The sequence below is a fragment of the Ursus arctos genome, unplaced genomic scaffold (genome assembly GCF_023065955.2).
Source record: "Ursus arctos isolate Adak ecotype North America unplaced genomic scaffold, UrsArc2.0 scaffold_26, whole genome shotgun sequence".
Lineage (NCBI taxonomy): Eukaryota > Metazoa > Chordata > Mammalia > Carnivora > Ursidae > Ursus > Ursus arctos.
This window is the reverse complement of record NW_026622941.1, coordinates 3,004,649-3,021,323: the sequence shown is the minus strand read 5'-3', so window position 1 is coordinate 3,021,323 and position 16,675 is coordinate 3,004,649. Positions and strand designations below refer to the sequence as shown.

At 38.3% G+C, this 16,675-nt stretch overlaps 1 protein-coding gene across 22 annotated transcripts in view; it reads left to right on the top strand.

Annotated features, from left to right (window-relative positions):
- WNK1 (WNK lysine deficient protein kinase 1) overlaps window positions 1–16,675 on the top strand; it is a 151,803-nt gene that overhangs the window by 126,874 nt on the left and 8,254 nt on the right. For 5 of the 22 annotated variants that reach the window (XM_026502723.4, XM_026502719.4, XM_026502718.4 and 2 more), the window contains 14 exons: window positions 157–245; window positions 348–510; window positions 860–976; window positions 1,305–1,478; window positions 1,683–1,740; window positions 1,877–1,999; window positions 2,550–4,003; window positions 5,091–5,174; window positions 7,280–7,363; window positions 8,020–8,080; window positions 10,599–10,672; window positions 11,990–12,651; window positions 13,309–13,511; window positions 14,891–15,085. In XM_026502723.4, the coding sequence (XP_026358508.3) occupies window positions 157–245; window positions 348–510; window positions 860–976; window positions 1,305–1,478; window positions 1,683–1,740; window positions 1,877–1,999; window positions 2,550–4,003; window positions 5,091–5,174; window positions 7,280–7,363; window positions 8,020–8,080; window positions 10,599–10,672; window positions 11,990–12,651; window positions 13,309–13,511; window positions 14,891–15,085 (3,541 nt within the window). Of the gene's footprint in view, window positions 1–156; window positions 246–347; window positions 511–859; window positions 977–1,304; window positions 1,479–1,682; window positions 1,741–1,876; window positions 2,000–2,549; window positions 4,004–5,090; window positions 5,175–7,279; window positions 7,364–8,019; window positions 8,081–10,598; window positions 10,673–11,989; window positions 12,652–13,308; window positions 13,512–14,890; window positions 15,086–15,990; window positions 16,084–16,675 lie in introns of all 22 variants that reach the window. The other 17 variants (XM_044385311.3, XM_044385310.3, XM_048216472.2 and 14 more) reach the window with 10 other exon arrangements.

Sequence of the window (16,675 nt, the reverse complement as noted above, 5' to 3'; positions counted from 1 at the left end):
CCACTGTCTCTAGATGCTGAATACTGAGAATTACTAGTAAATTTAGTGCTTCTGGGACTTAGACGGGGGGATAAGGGGAAAAAAAGAGCTAATCGGAGATGATGAATAATAAATAAAATGTATTACTGCCAAGATTTGCATTATTTCTATTTACAGAGTACTCAGGGAGTCTCTCAAGTTGCTCCTCCAGAGCCAGTTCCAGTGGCACAGGCACAGCCTACCACTTTGGTCTCTTCTATAGATAGGTACGTAAAAGTAAAATTCTCCTTCCTTGGCTGGTAGGTAGGATGATCTAAAACTTCAAAATATTAAACCTTTAAACACTGAACTTTTTTTTTTTTTCAAAGTGCACATTCAGATGTTGCTTCAGGAATGAGTGATGGCAATGAGAATGTCCCATCATCCAGTGGAAGGCATGAAGGGAGAACTACAAAACGGCATTATCGAAAATCTGTGAGAAGTCGCTCTCGTCATGAAAAGACTTCACGTCCAAAATTAAGAATTTTGAATGTAAGTATTACTAATTTATGGGTTTTAATTTCACCCAATAATATTGTTAAATTCCATATTTTTATAGAAAGGCATTATTTACCTTTAGAAAAAGAGTTTTAATGTGTAGACAGAGACTTCACATTCCTTCCAGACCCTTCAGTGGAAGATGAGGAAGTAGTGCAAGGGCTGATATTTTCTTAATGTTTTCTTGCTACCAGTTTAAGAGGTAAAGTACCAACAAGCCTTCAAGGAATAGTGGTGACATCAGGCTTAAGTTCAAGTGATAATCTGCATTCCTTTCTCAAATTCAGTAACAGCATCAAATATGGCTTCTGCAATATTAAGTACCTTTTCTTTTTCTTTTTAGGTTTCAAATAAAGGAGACCGGGTAGTGGAATGTCAGTTAGAGACTCATAATCGGAAAATGGTTACATTCAAATTCGATTTAGATGGTGACAATCCTGAGGAGATAGCAACAATTATGGTATGTCTGCATTTGGAGCTCCAGATTTTGCTTTAGTTCTTTTTCAGTATCCACTGCCCAAAGAAAATAATGTGGTATTTTGTAATCTATTTTGACAGTTACATAGTTATTTCATCGTGAATGTAATTAGCACACCAAATATGTGATTTAGAGATATTTTTGTCTAGGACATGTGTAACTCTAGGTATTGAGCTAATTTACATAGCAAATAAATGATGATACAGGTGGTATGCAGATAGGACAGAAGTCACGAGCAAGTGGCAACTGGAGTGACTTAAAACATGAGTAACACTCTACTAATCAGACCAACATCACATTTCTTGTGCAGGTGAACAATGACTTTATTCTAGCAATGGAGAGAGAGTCATTTGTGGATCAAGTACGAGAAATTATTGAAAAAGCTGATGAAATGCTCAGTGAGGATGTCAGTGTGGAACCAGAGGGTGAACAGGGATTGGAGAGTCTGCAGGGAAAGGATGACTATGGCTTTGCAGGTTCTCGAGTAAGTTCACTACCATCCCCATAGAGAAGCTTTTAAAATAATGCTGTGGTGTTAAATCTGCCGTGCACAATGTTCAGTGATACCACATTACATCTATGACTACGATTATCAAACATTTCTGTTCTTTCTGCATGTGGCCATTTGCTTTGCCCAATCTTGAAGATTGTGTTTGAGAATGAATTTGATCACTTTTGTTTGTTGTAGAAATTGGAAGGAGAGTTCAAACAACCAATTCCCGCATCTTCCATGCCACAGCAAATAGGTGAATTTCCTTTCTTTCCATGTTTGCTTTTACCTTTGACCTAAGAAGTTGTATACTAATAATGAAATCTTGAAGCTTCGTGTTGGTGACAATGTATAAATAATGCAATTACATGGTTTTGTTTCTTTTTAACCAGGCGTTCCTACCAGTTCTTTAACTCAAGTTGTTCATTCTGCTGGAAGACGGTTTATAGTGAGTCCTGTGCCAGAAAGTCGATTACGAGAATCAAAAGTTTTCACTAGTGAAATATCAGATACAGGTAAGGAGTTGCTTCTACCACAAACCTCTATTAATCCTACAGCATTTCTGCTATATTAGAAGGTTGGTTATTAAGCAGTAGTTCAAATAATGACATAGACAATAAAGAAGAGTAGAAAGTTGAGATTATAATCAGTAGACAAACATATGGGGGAGAGAAATAGATGATGAATAGAGGGGATTAAAAGGCAAGAGCCAGAGAGGCCAACCGCACTAGATGCAGCCTGTGTAATAGATGCTGTGTCCATATGGTAGTATGCGTTCATTTCTCCATTTAGGATTATTGTAGATACTTTGTGGTGACTTTTTTTTCCTTTTTTCCTCTTCATTAAATTTTTTTGCCCCTCGAAATAGATATTCATACAAGCTAACTTATTTTGATCAAACTGCTCTTTTACTTTGCTGTTTTAGAGCCTGTCATTTCCTTAGGAGAAGTTTTAAACCTTGTTGGTATGTGGCAATGTCGGTAATCCAAAAATAGACTGTTAGGACAATTTTGAATCCACCCTTTTAAAATGGACTGGTTCTGAATTTTGTGTTTTCCTTTGCAGTTGCTGCCTCTACTTCTCACGGCGCTGGAATGAACTTGTCTCACTCTGCTTCATCCCTTAGCCTACAGCAGGCCTTTTCTGAACTTAGACATGGCCAGATGACAGAAGGGCCCAACACGGCACCTCCCAACTTCAGTCACACAGGACCAACGTTTCCAGTAGTCCCTCCTTCCATGAGTAGCATTGCTGGAGTCCCAACCACAGGAGCAGCCGCCACACCTTCAGTATCAGTCCCTGCAACTAGCAGCCCTCTTAATGACATTTCCACATCAGTAATTCAGTCTGAGATTCCAGTGCCCACTGAGACAGGGATTGGTGGAGTTGCCACCGGCACAGGTGTGATACCCTCAGGTGGTCTCCCTGTACCACCTGTATCTGAATCACCAATATTTTCCACTGTGGTTTCAAGCATCACAGTACCCTCCGTTGTCTCGATGTCAGCAACATCCCAGCCAGTTCAGGCTCCCACACCTGGGAGCGCTGTTTCTAGCATAGGCACTTTGCCCTCTATACCAGTTTCAACAGCTTTAGCCCCTGCAGCGGGCAGTGCTGCTGCCCCGGCTGCTAAGCCTCCACCTGTACCATCTCAGCAGGCGGCAGGCAGCACTGCTGGGGCAGCCACGTTAACATCTGTTCCTGTCACCATTCCATTCCCAAGCGTAGCTTCACAGCCCTCTCTGCAGCTTAGCAGTAGCACCTCTGCTCCAACTCTAGCTGAAACAGTGGTGGTCAGTGCACACTCGCTAGATAAAACATCTCATAGCAGTACAACTGGATTGGCGTTGGCCCTCTCCGCATCATCTTCTTCCTCCCCTGGAGCAGGATTATCTAGTTCTATTTCTCAGCCCGGTGGGGTGCATCCTTTGGTCACCCCATCAGCTATAGCTTCTACTCCTGCCCTTCCTCAAGCAGCAGGACCTACTTCCACACCTTTATTGCCCCAAGTATCTAGTATCCCACCCTTGGTACAACCTGTTGCCAGTGTGCCTGCCGTGCAGCAGACACTAATTCATAGTCAGCCTCAACCAGCTTTGCTTCCCAACCAGCCCCACACTCACTGTCCTGAAATAGATGCTGACTCACAGCCCAAAGCTCCTGGAATTGATGACATAAAGACTCTAGAGGAAAAGCTGCGGTCTCTCTTCAGTGAACACAGCTCATCTGGAGCCCAGCATGCGTCTGTCTCACTGGAGACGTCACTGGTAGGAGAGACCACTGTCACCCCAGGAATCCCAACCACTGCTGTTGCACCAAGCAAGCTCATGACTTCCACTACAAGTACATGCTTACCACCAACCAGTTTGCCATTAGGTACAACTGGTTTGTCAGCTATGCCAGTGGTCACACCTGGGCAGGTTTCTACCCCAGTCAGCTATGTGTCAGCCCCAGTCAGCACTACACCAGGAGTGAAAGCTGGAACTGCTCCATCAAAGCCACCTTTAACTAAAGCTCCAGTAAGATTCTTGTTTTGAAATAATATGATAAATATGATCATTCTTTCCCCCACCCCCATAAATGCATTTTTTTCAATTCAGCCTTGGAAATTAGAAGTGTAGTTATAAAGATAACCTGGCCTGTATTAGACATTTGATATTCATTAAATAAATTGAAAATGATTTTAGGATATATGACATTAAACACAAGATACTTTTGAAATATGGCAGGATTTTCTAAGAGTGTATAATAGGTAAAATACAGACATTTCTTCCTAATTGGTACCAGCTAAAGAAATCTGTATCCCAAAAGGAAGCTAAATGCTTCTGCTAGCAATTATACATAGTAATAGCAGTTCACAGCCTTTGTTTCAGTGAGAATGAAGCAAATTTTCTGCTTTGCTTAGATTCCACAGATACACAGTTTGGGGTTTATAAAAAATTGGAAGTTGGCAATGAATTTCATATAGAGGAAAAAAGAATCTAATCCTGGGAATAAAATAACTACAATATGTTTTCTAATTCTGCTGTGGTGGATTTCCTCTCGTTCTGCCGTCTTCCATCTTCCTGATCTCCAAATAACAAGGCTGTGTTTTTTCTACTATATTTTGTGCTTCACTCATCTTTCTGCTTTGCCATGGATTGTAAAAATCTTTTTATAGTAGGGTAATAATAGAGGCTTTGTACAAATTGTTTGATAGTATTAGATTTCTGATGACTTTGTTATCAGACTTGACCTTTGGTTATTTCTGAATTGTATTGTTTTCGCAGTAAAGTGATGATAACTATACCAAAACGGTGGCTTGAGAATATCTGGACTGTGCTTCTCATGTCCTTAAAGCCTTTGATTCTGTTTTCCCTAGGGAATAACCTTTTACTAAATTTTCCTATTCATCTTATTGGTATGCGATAGTAACCCCTCTAATAATATCATGGTTATAATGTCCTTTATTTAAGATAGATACCAGAATATAAGCCAGGTGACAAGCATGGCTTAACTATAGATACATTTTACTCTTTCTACATTGGAATTAGTTGATTTGCTCTCCAGTGTGCAGTCTTTACTCTTAGTGTCTCATGGACTTGAATTTCCCTTCATTGTCTGTAGGTGCTGCCAGTGGGTACTGAACTTCCAGCTGGTACTCCACCCAGCGAGCAGCTGCCACCTTTTCCAGGACCTTCACTAACTCAGGTGCCCTGCCCCAAGCCTTGGCAGATTTCTTCTTGTACCCCTACTTTTCTTTCACAAAGCTTATTTAAATTCTCCATTGCATGATCTTGGCTTCTGGCTCCTCTTTGGTTTTGACTTAGTAACAACTTTTTTCTAAAGCAGTGTAGCTAATTATCCAGGCCCTATTTAAAGTGAGAAGCTTCATGGTTCTTTTGTTTATTGATATTGCTTCAAGGTCTAGAAAACATTTGGTATTAATCTTTTTTCATATTTTATGAAGGAAGAAAATGGCAGGGTTTACATTTTACCAGACAAATATAACTCCTATCATTCACAGTTTTGTAGAGTGAAATTGCATCTAAGGACTGAGATTAGGTTCTTGACTATTGTGGAAGAAAAAACTTACAAGTAATCAAAATTAACTTTGAAAGTTCCTTAAGAAAAGATATCACACTGATAGCTGATAATGCCCCTTTTCTGTGAGTTCAGTCAACCAGTTTTTTCTTGAATGTTTCACATTTCTTTTGACAACCTCATAAAGTAATTGGCTTATGTATAGGTGGAAATAAGGGTCATGCTTCATGAAAAATATGTATTATATCTTTCAGTACAAAACCCACCCGGCTCAGTTAGCATGAGATTACTCATCCAGGAACTGACATCAATGACATGAATGTTAATTTCCTATCTCACACTCAGTTCTGACATTGGTTAGAACTGCCTGCAATATTTAAATTATTGTTTCCCTTTCCCACCCTACTCCACCACCCCACAATTTAGTTGAATTCCCATAAGGAAAGTACTTACTATGAATTCATTATAACCCTGAAAAAGCTCCTGCCCTGAGACAAAGTAGTAAACACTGAAACTAAATCAGTGATTTATTTTAAAATTGTGTCTAAGGAAAACATGATGAATTTCTAACTTGAGAAATCTGAATTTATCCCTACTTATATAATCCTAGATGTACTGTAGAACATAACTTAAGGAACTGGCCTGAATAAAGTAATAACTCCAAAGAGAACTCACTCCATCAGCCATTAAATTTTGGAAAAAATACGTTGTGATATTCTGTAAATGAGAGGTTTTACACCTATTTTCTCATTAAAAACATGTATTCGGACTCCTAAGAGGGCTCAAATGTGACAAGAAAGAGCCAATAAGATCGGGGACGGGCTGGTAGTGAGGGTAAGTGGATAATGCCTGCATATAGAGGGAGAAAGATAAATGAAGCCTTCAGAAGAATAGGTTGATAGAAGCCAAGATAGATGTGGGATTACAGTCTGTGTCAAAGGTAAAAAGTTAACGGCCTTGGGGTGGATGGTAGTAAGACCTGGTTAACAGGATGAAATGTCCAAACCTCCAGTTCCTTCTAGCTGCCATCTGTAGGGTGTAAGAAGTATAGATTATTAAGATTTAAAGAAAATAGTACCCTTTGATAGTGACAGGATATGTTAATGCCATTCATAAGGACAAGTTCTCAGAAAGATGTACCAAACTGAAAGGAAAATAGGGAACATGTGATAAAATTAATCTACTGATAGATCTTGATAAATTTATCAGAATTTTTTTTAAGATTTTATTTATTTATTAGAGGCAGAGTGAGAAAAATAGCAAGAGAGAGCATGAGCAGGGAGGAGAGGGAGAAGCAGACTCCCCGCTGAGCAGGGAGCTGACATGGGGATCGATCCCTGGGATCATGACCTGAGCCAAAGGCAGACACTTAACTGAGCTACCTGGGCACCCCTATCAGAATGTTTTTAAAGAAAGGACAGAATGTTTAACGAGAGGACAAATAGAAACTTTTTTATCACTTTAAGTAACATCAGACATAGAAGGTAAGGAGACTTCAAAACTGGAAAAACATAAATGTAACTGAATTTCTCTAAGGCTTGGGGAATTGACATAAATCATTCAAGCAATATAAGTTAAATTTAGTATATTGAGTTTTACATTCAGTGAACAAATATTATGTTGTGTCAGTCTAAAGCATCAAACAGTATTCCTATATAGATTGGCTACATATAGTGTCTCTGACTATGCCAGAGCATCCAACCGTGTTCTTATATAGTTTGGCTCTATATATGCTGGATCTGACTCTATTTATTGTGCTTGTTTTTGTTCAGTCCCAGCAACCTCTGGAAGATCTTGATGCTCAGTTGAGAAGAACACTTAGTCCAGAGACTATTGCAGTGACATCCACAGTTGGTGTAAGTTTTGAAAATCTTGACATCTTTCCATAACCCTAATGTATCATATTCCCAGAGCATATACTGGTAACCTGTTAATACCATTAACACCTACAGAGTTAAAAGTATTAATTCAGAGTCTTTGCTTGTTCCAACAAACAGAAATGAGGCAGATGAATGTAAGATTAACGACTGACCCAGTGGTGTAACTATGGAAAAGATTTTATTTACTTGAAAAATACTTTTCTTGTCTTACCTCTGGTTAGAATTATAAATCCTATGGATTTTGCATTTATGCTTTGGAGGAAGCTGTACTTTAAAAGTTTTAACTTCTTCCTTTTAAGCTTGTGACACAATGTTCTGATTAAAACTTTTTTTCTGTGAGTATCCAAGTTATACTCTTAAGTTCTTAAGTATCCCATGAGAAAAATGAAGAAAACAATATAGAAACAACTCAGAATTTCTTCCTTTTAAAAATCTTTTTTTTTTTTTTTTTTACATCAGGCTTCTTTTTAGGCTGGGAAAAAAAAAATAGAAAACTCCCTTGGATGTGTTTCTTCACATATACTATATTTCTTTTGCCCTTTATAAAGACCAGAGGAAAGGCCGCATGGCAAAAGTTTAAAGAGTGACTGAAGCTAGGGATTTTGTGGTATCTGTGTGTATGTGTTTTGCAGCCTATGTCCGTGGTGGCTCCGACAGCAGTTACGGAAGCAGGAGCACAGCCTCAGAAGGATGGTGAGAAGCATCCCTCTTCCTCTTATGTTACCATCTCCAGTCCTCTCTGTAAAGTTATAGGGGTTACTATTTCCAAGACTTTCTTAAGAATGTAGGTGTATTTGAAACCGTTTTAAAAATCATTTTTCTGAATTTCATAGCTGAGGAGCATCAATACTAACATCTAGAACTTGTCGGATTAGCAAATTGATGAATCTTTTATGTTGTGTTTGTTTGTTTTCAAAGGGGGCATGCAAAAGGTAATGGTAGTTTCTTGGAATAAGACCCTTTGTTATTAGCTGGGCCAGATACTTGGTAAGAGAGAGAAGGAAATTCAGGCATACTTACAAAAGTTAATTTACCTTAAAACCTCTTGGCTTTTGTGACACTAGATAGAGATAGAGATAATCTTAAATAACATGGATGGTAGAAATACAAATATAAGATTTTAATCAGTTTAAGCATTTTTTTATCTATTTCTGGAGTCTTTAGAATTGGCATCATATATATAGTCTCTTTAGAAAGGCATATTTCCAACTTAATTTTGTAAAAATAACCGATACCAATAATTTAACATTTTCATGAGCATGCACTAGGTCATAAGTTCATATCAACTACTTCTTCTCTAAAGTTTTGTTGTGAATCTCTTTTCATGACATCACCGTGAATCCCCCAGAAGCTAGGAAATTTAAAGCTTTTATTTTCTGTTACCTTTTCCCTTAGAACCATTTATATTCAGAAGCAGAAATAGTTCACGTGACTTGTACTTATTCAGTGTGATTTTGTAGAGCACTTGCTTAATATTTTTCCTTTTTATATAGTTTATCCATTCTCCTCACTACCACCTACACAGATAGATTTCCCTGTGTAACAATTAATAAGATTTACCTGGAATGCTCAGCTTTCTTTCTTCCTTAAATTCTAAATTTCACTTCAAACCTCTCTCAATTATTTTCAAGACAATTATATTCTGAATTAGCTCTCTCCTTTTAAAAGAGGTGACTTGAAAATCAGTTGACAGACCAGAAAAGTCTAGAAATGCACAAACTGTAAGAGAATGTAGAGCATGAAAACAGTGGGCTTTCAAATCAGTGACTAAATGTTGGGATGTTTCAGTAAATGCTTTGTGACAACTGGACAGCCATCTGGGAAAAAAGCAAAAAAATAAATCACCAGCCTCAGCCAAAATAAATTCCAAATGGATCAAAGATGGAAAATGATTTTATAAAACAGTACTGTAACAAAACATAAAAGGAATCTTTTTCTTCTCCTTTTTCTTTTTTTTAACTGTTGAGCAGGGTCAAAAAACTTTCTATAAAAGGCCAAGAAGTATATATTTCAGGCTTTGGTGGCTGTGTAGTCTCTGTCGCAATTACTCGAATCTCCTGTTGTAGCCCAAGAGCAGCATAGACGGTACACGAATGAATGAGTTTGGCTCTGTAGTCTAGCAAGATTTATTTACAGAAACAAGCTGTGGGCTGAATTTGGTCCATGTTCATAATTTGCTTGATCCCTCATACAGAGAAAGGTGTTACTACTACATTTAATACTCAGCCCAGAAGCACAATAGATTCAAAATTTTGTGCATGGAAAAAAAATGCCATCAGGTCCAAAGATAATGAAAAACTGGGTTGGGGGGGGTGTATTCATATCACAAAAAAGACTAGTAAGTGATAGCATTTCTTACCTCTCACTGGTAAATTCAGAAGTTTAATAGCCACCAGTGACTTGATACAACCTCTTTGGAGATCAGTTTAGTAATGTCTACAAAGTTTTAAATGGGTATGATTCAGCATGTCCATTTTTAGGTATTTATTCCACAGATCTATAAGAAAATATTTGTTAGAGCACTTTTGTAATAGCAGGTTCTTAAAAACTTAAATGTCCATCAGCAGAAGTCTGCTTAAAATATGGTACATTTGCATACGTACAGTAGGCAGACAGACCTAAAACACTATGCAGCCATTAAAAAGAATGAGACATCGATGTGGAATGCTCTCCAAGATACATTGTTAAAATATCAAAATCAGTGTTGTATAAAATACAACTTACTAGTTGTGTAAAATAAAGAAAATGCTGGTATATGTCTACATTATCTCCAGAAAAGAAAAAAAAAAAACCTCAAATGATTGTCCCTAGAGAGGAGGACCCAGGTGACTTTAAAGTTGCTCAGAACTATTTATCAGTGATTCTGACACTTGTACTTCCTGGTCTAGGATTTTTGCCTAGGTATTGCCTAAACCAGTTTGTCATAGTGATTTTCATTTAAAAATGGGTCTTTAATATGCTAGGTAAAATCTCATCCTTTCTCTTCATTTACTTATATCTGTCTTTGAGTTAAAGAATGAGTAATTGAATTCTGACTGCCTGTTAATCAAAGTTTTTGTAGTATCTCTTGTGTTGTCCTTGCCTCAAACAATTTTCCTCACCTGATACATAGTTTTATTTTGCTGTGTTTCTGGCAAAAGGGAAAGGAAGCTAACTAAAGAAAGATGCAAGTTTAATTTAAGTTCTTTTTCTCCTCATATACTTGTTTCAGTTTCTCAGATCGTAGAAGGTCCTGTCCTAGCAACTAGTTCAGGAACTGGTGTTTTTAAGATGGGACGATTTCAGGTGAGATAACCACTTTTCCTTGCCTTGATTTCCTCTTTGGGGTGAATAAGTATGTAATAAAATTATTACTTAACTTTGGGACATAATTGCCAATTTAATGATACATCTCTGTTCTTTAGCTCTTTATCATTTTCTCCTCTTAAAAATAATACATGCAAAAAAAAAAAATACATGCTGGGGTCCTTGGCTGGCTCAGTTGGAAGAGCGTGTGCCTTGAGGTGGGGGTCATGAGTTCGAGCCCCACATTGGGGGAAGAGATTACTAAAAATAAGTAAATAAGTAAACTTTAAAAAATAATAAAGAATTAAAGAAAATACAGAATACTTAATGTAGTAAAGAAACCGTAAACTATCTACCCATCCCCCCCCCCTTCCTCTTTCAGGGTTTACTTTTTAGGGTGTGTGTTTCCTTCCATTCCTTTTTCTGTGCACATGTGTGTATCTACAATTGACCCTGCTGCTTCTCTGAATGGTATTTCATGGCTTTTTCCCCCATCTTTTTTGTTTACCTAACTCATTCTCCTGTTGTTAGTCATTAGGTGGTTTCTGATTTTTCCAGCATAGTAAGGTAACAGGAAACATTTTTGTATATAAAAACACTTTCCGTGTTTAGGATAATTTTTTTGGATTAATTTCTGAAGTGAAAATCCTGCATCAGGTGATACCATATCATTAATTTTCCCAGCTGGTCCAACCGGTGATTTTTACTTTTTTCACAACTGCTTTCCGGTTATTCTCGGGATAGCACTGGGAGTTGGGGTAGTAGTGGATCCTCCTTCTAGTCCCATTCAGTTGTGTTGATTCTTGATGCTTAGTTGGCATTTAACATTTATTGGATTTAATGTTTGTAGTTTTCATATTCACAAGCAACTTTCAAGATTCTATTCCCTGTTATTTATATTTCCACAAAGACATAAATCTAAGCCCTGTCTATAACATGAGATATGAAATAAATTATTTACTTAGTAAGCTTAGCCAGCCACTGAGAGTCTATATACCTAATCTGTACATCTCAGTACAGATATGTTGTTCTCTATAATGGTATTCCATTTATTTTCACAGTGAAGATGGAGGGACTTACGTAAAGACATCCCAACCTATTCACTGGGAAATAAAGTAATTCACTTTTTTAAGATTTTCTTTTTTAAGTAATCTCTACACCCAATGTGGGACTTGAACTCAGAACCCCGAGATCAGGACTCATATGCTGTACTGACTGAGCCAGCCAGACACCGCTCAGTTTTTTTTTATGGTCCATTTAAAAAATTGAATATGGGGGGCTTTGTTTTTTAATCTCAGTTTGGTCTCTTTCTGTCAGGTTTCAGTTGCAACGGATGATGTCCAAAAAGAGGGTAAAAATAAGTCAGAAGATACAAAGTCTGTTCATTTTGAATCCAGTACTTCAGAGTCCTCAGTGCTATCAAGTAGTAGTCCAGAAAGTACCGTGGTGAAGACAGAGCCTAATGGGATAACCGTCCACGGCATTTCATCAGATATGCCAGATAGTGCCCACAAAACTCCGGCCTCAGAAGCAAAGTCAGAAACTGGGCAGCCCACCAGGGTAGGACGTTTTCAGGTGACAACTACAGCAAACAAAGTAGGTCGCTTCTCTGTATCAAGAACTGAAGACAAGATCACTGAGGCAAAGAAAGAGGGACCAGCAGCATCTCCTCCTTTTATGGATTTGGAACAAGGTGTTCTCCCTGCTGTGATACCAAAGAAAGAAAAGCCTGAACTGTCAGAGCCTTCGCATCTGAATGGTCCATCTTCTGACCTGGAGGCCGCCTTCCTTAGCAGGGATGTGGATGATGGTTCAGGTAGTCCACACTCCCCCCATCAGCTGAGCTCCAAGAGCCTGCCTGTCCAGAATCTAAGTCAAAGCCTTAGTAATTCATTCAACTCCTCTTACATGAGTAGTGACAATGAATCAGATATCGAAGATGAAGATTTAAAATTAGAGCTGCGAAGACTACGAGAAAAGTAAGTGTATTTTCTTCTGTGAAAGAATAATGGCAGAACTCTATTAAGACCTAGCTCCTGGCGCCTAGATTAGTATTCTTTTTACTGCAATATGCTTATATCTCATTTTTTTTAAAGAGAGGATGATACGCAAAAGCTAATTATCTGAATGTAGTTCTCATTAGGTCTCTTATATTTATAAGGACCCATAGCATTTCTACTTCTAGAACTTCTTCACCTTTTGTTATTGTTGTTTTTGTTAATAGCACTCTTTATCGTTATTAATCTAATTTATTTACTAGTCTACCAAATGAATCCAGTAATGGCACTGGGATGTAGATATGTTGGCAGGTTTTATAGGTCATATTTGACGAACTGGGTCAGAGTAGCAATTCAGTACTCCTGTATATAGCCTCAAAAGTCAGGAAGCCTTTTCTCCTAACATCAACTATTTGTTGTTGGTTAGGAGCTTGTTGGAATTTGGCTTGGGTAATGGAGGCCAACAATATGAGATGACGAACTAGAATTTCAAGGTAGTAGAAATTAGGTGAAGTATATTGGGGGGGCGGATCATGAGTAAGTAAATACTTGAATGGAGGTTAAAGAACATGTTATTAAATCTTAATCGAACAAAAGTGGTTATAATGTTTTTGAACTATATTTGGTTATCTTTCATAGACATCTTAAAGAGATTCAAGATCTGCAGTGTCGCCAGAAGCATGAAATTGAATCTTTGTATACCAAACTGGGAAAGGTTCCCCCTGCTGTCATTATTCCCCCAGCTGCCCCCCTTTCAGGGAGAAGAAGGCGACCCACTAAAAGCAAAGGCAGCAAATCTAGTCGCAGCAGTTCCTTGGGGAATAAAAGCCCCCAGCTTTCAGGTAAAAAAGCCACGGACCAGGTCAGCCTTGGCTGTCCCATCTTTTGTTTCTGTCTCCAACTCTATATGTAACCTATCGAACATTTGTTGTTTTTGTTAAATTTGAAAGGAGTTTGACTTCCCTAATATTTTTGCTTCCTTGACTTTCCACTCCCCCTGTTTATAATACCTCTTTTTATTGAGTCTATGAAAATAGATTGGATGAGTACAATGGCTTATTCCATTGTGATCCATATCACTACCATTTATGGTTGTCCTTAAAGATAAATAATTTAGCATTACCTGGTTACTCATATAATCCACATTTCACCAAACTCACAGGCAAATGGAAGAAAATACACTGTTCTTTAGTAAAGTTCAGGTAGATTTTTCCTTTCAATGAATGAATTATTCATAATTGCCACTGGGATGAATGTAAATTTCATATATGTCTTAGGTGGTAATTTTCTTGATTAAAGTTATTATTTCATTTATCTGTATTGAAATAAAGAACTTGCTAGTGGTTATAATAAAAAATAGTTAAATTGCAGTATCTTGTAATGAACTATAGTTTGTCTATTTTAATTATGATAGAATTTTTACCCTTTGGTGAAATTATGACAATGTTAACATAGTTGAAAAATGAAAAAGACTGAAATAAGTTTGTACCCATATTTACTCTCCAGGTCTAATATAAATATGTTGGAAAGCAGTTGCAAACTTCTTAGCAGCTTTCCATTCTTTGGAAGCTTTCAGAAACCCAAACCTTTTCTCTAGCACAGTAGAACCAATTCAGTAGTGAAAATGTGATTATAAGGGATATCAGCTAATTTAGATCCTGATCCCAGTTTTGACATACTTTCGAGTGACCTTCTATTCCACCAGTTGGTAGAGAACAGACACATTCATCAATTTCAAGCCAGTTGACTAGGGGATAAAAGGCGCCTGGCACAAATAATTTTAAATATGCATTACTCTGTAGGCACTTACATCAGTTTTGACACCACTTCTGTACTGGATCTGACACATGCTTGGCAAAAAGACTAACCAGAGACTACCCACCAAACCAGTTGATGTTGTGCTCCAACTCAGTATTTTATAATAGGGTTTAGGAAAACGTTTGATCATGGAATTCTCTCATACCCACTGAATGTTCTGCTCAGCTGAGAGTTGTGAACCTTCTAGTTATCTAAAGCTACCTATAGCCCTATTGCCTGTTGATTCTCATTTCATTCTTCACTTCCCCTCCCGGGAGGGAGGCCTTTGTTCTTTCATCAGTTATAGCTTCTGACCTGTGGTCAGTCACTTAGTGGGACACATTAGAGGAATAAGAATAGTGCCTATTTTAAGGGAGTTGGGAGGGCTGTACGTGTTTCCTCATGCCACTTTATCTTTTGGCAGGTAACCTGTCTGGTCAGAGTACCACTTCAGTTTTGCACCCCCAGCAGACCCTCCACCCTCCTGGCAACATCCCAGAGACTGGGCAGAATCAGCTGTTACAGCCCCTTAAGCCATCTCCCTCCAGTGACAACCTCTATTCAGCCTTTACCAGTGACGGTGCCATTTCAGTACCAAGCCTTTCTGCTCCAGGTCAAGGTAAGCAATCAAAGCAACCATCGTCTTCTAAAAACTGCCGTATCTGTGGCAAAAGCCTGAAGAGTAACCTGTTGTTAAGGTCAGTTGGAAAACCAGCTGACCAGAGCACAGCCTGTCTGTTGCACACTTACGGATCTTGAGCTGGAAGGGGAAGTTGGGTAATGATTTGGTTAGGTGAACTCATTGCTCTTATCCGATGAAATTGCTTTTTCTAAAGGATTACAGCAAAAAGTTGCATTTGTGACTTATGTGAGGACTTTAACCAAATTACTCATTTGGGATTTGGAATGTACACTTCAGTACTAGACTGAGATTTCCTGAACCAAAATCAAAGGAGTTTTAGCAGTTTCTGAAAGCTAGTACATTTCTTAGCCAATGCAAACTTTTTAAACTTTTAAGTATGGGAGTAGCACACTAACATAAATAGCCCTACAGTTCAATTGTTTATCTGTAATCTACTTCCTAAATATAATTGTATTTACTAATGATCATTCAAAACTTTCCTGTTGAGGATAGAGCTGCTAGCAAGAGTAGAACAACAATTAGAAGGACTTAGGTATCTGGGTGGAAAAGAGTAGAAGATATAGGTACCTCACTTAGGGGCTTTTGCCACAATATCACAGAAATTAAAGATTAGATCGTCTCTTCACAAGATGAATAGACTTGCTTGGTAGGAGTGCAGACTAGCTGGCATTATTCCCACTGGGAGGAGCTTCAGCATTTGGCAGAGGGAGGGAATTGAGACCCGATGTTTCCTGTCCTAGAAATCTGACCTTTCCCCGGAAGCTTGTTCTTCTGTGTGCCATCTTAGCGCATTTCACCACTCCAGCCTCGAGTTTCTAACATCTTGTAGTTGTGTTCTGTCTCTTCTCTCTCTGTTCTTCCCTGTTTTTCCCCTCTCACAGGCTGTGCGAAGTTTAACTGTGCATCTGAGCAGGTGACATTCAAACCTGGTGGCAGGAGGACCCGATTTCTGAGTACGCCCTGCTTGGCTCTTTGTGTGTAACACCTTTACTCCTTCCTCGTCCTTGTTTTTCTGCTGCTTGGATCTGATGTTTCATGCCGTCCATTTTCATTTGTCTCTTTGTATATCATCTACTCAGTGGCTTGGCTGATCTATTACCCTCAGAAGTTTGGGTCTCTATGTTAATTATGGTAAAAGATACAGAGATAATAATATGTTTCTGTAAACTTCAAAAGAACTTTCTGGTAGAAGTGCTTCTTCATAGATCCATGACAGACAGTAGAAAAGATGATAATGCTATAGAGACTGCTGGGTCATTTGGAATAAATCAAGACTGACGTCCATAGTCACGTTCACCTCTTGCTCTGGCGAGAAGTGACAGAGAGCATCTTGACCACTGATGTACTTAGATCCTGGCAGCAGGAGAGAATTACACCCTATTTTTTTTTTCTTTTTCAGAGTAGGTTGAAATCTTTTTTTCTTCTCAATTAAGCCTAACCATCTCTCCGTTGAAATGATGCTAGAATCTCTTCATTGGATCCTTTCAGCCCCCTACCTCCACCCTCTAACTCCATAAAATCGGTAGTTCAAAAAGGGTTTCCGTATAGTTATTCCGATTAAGCATT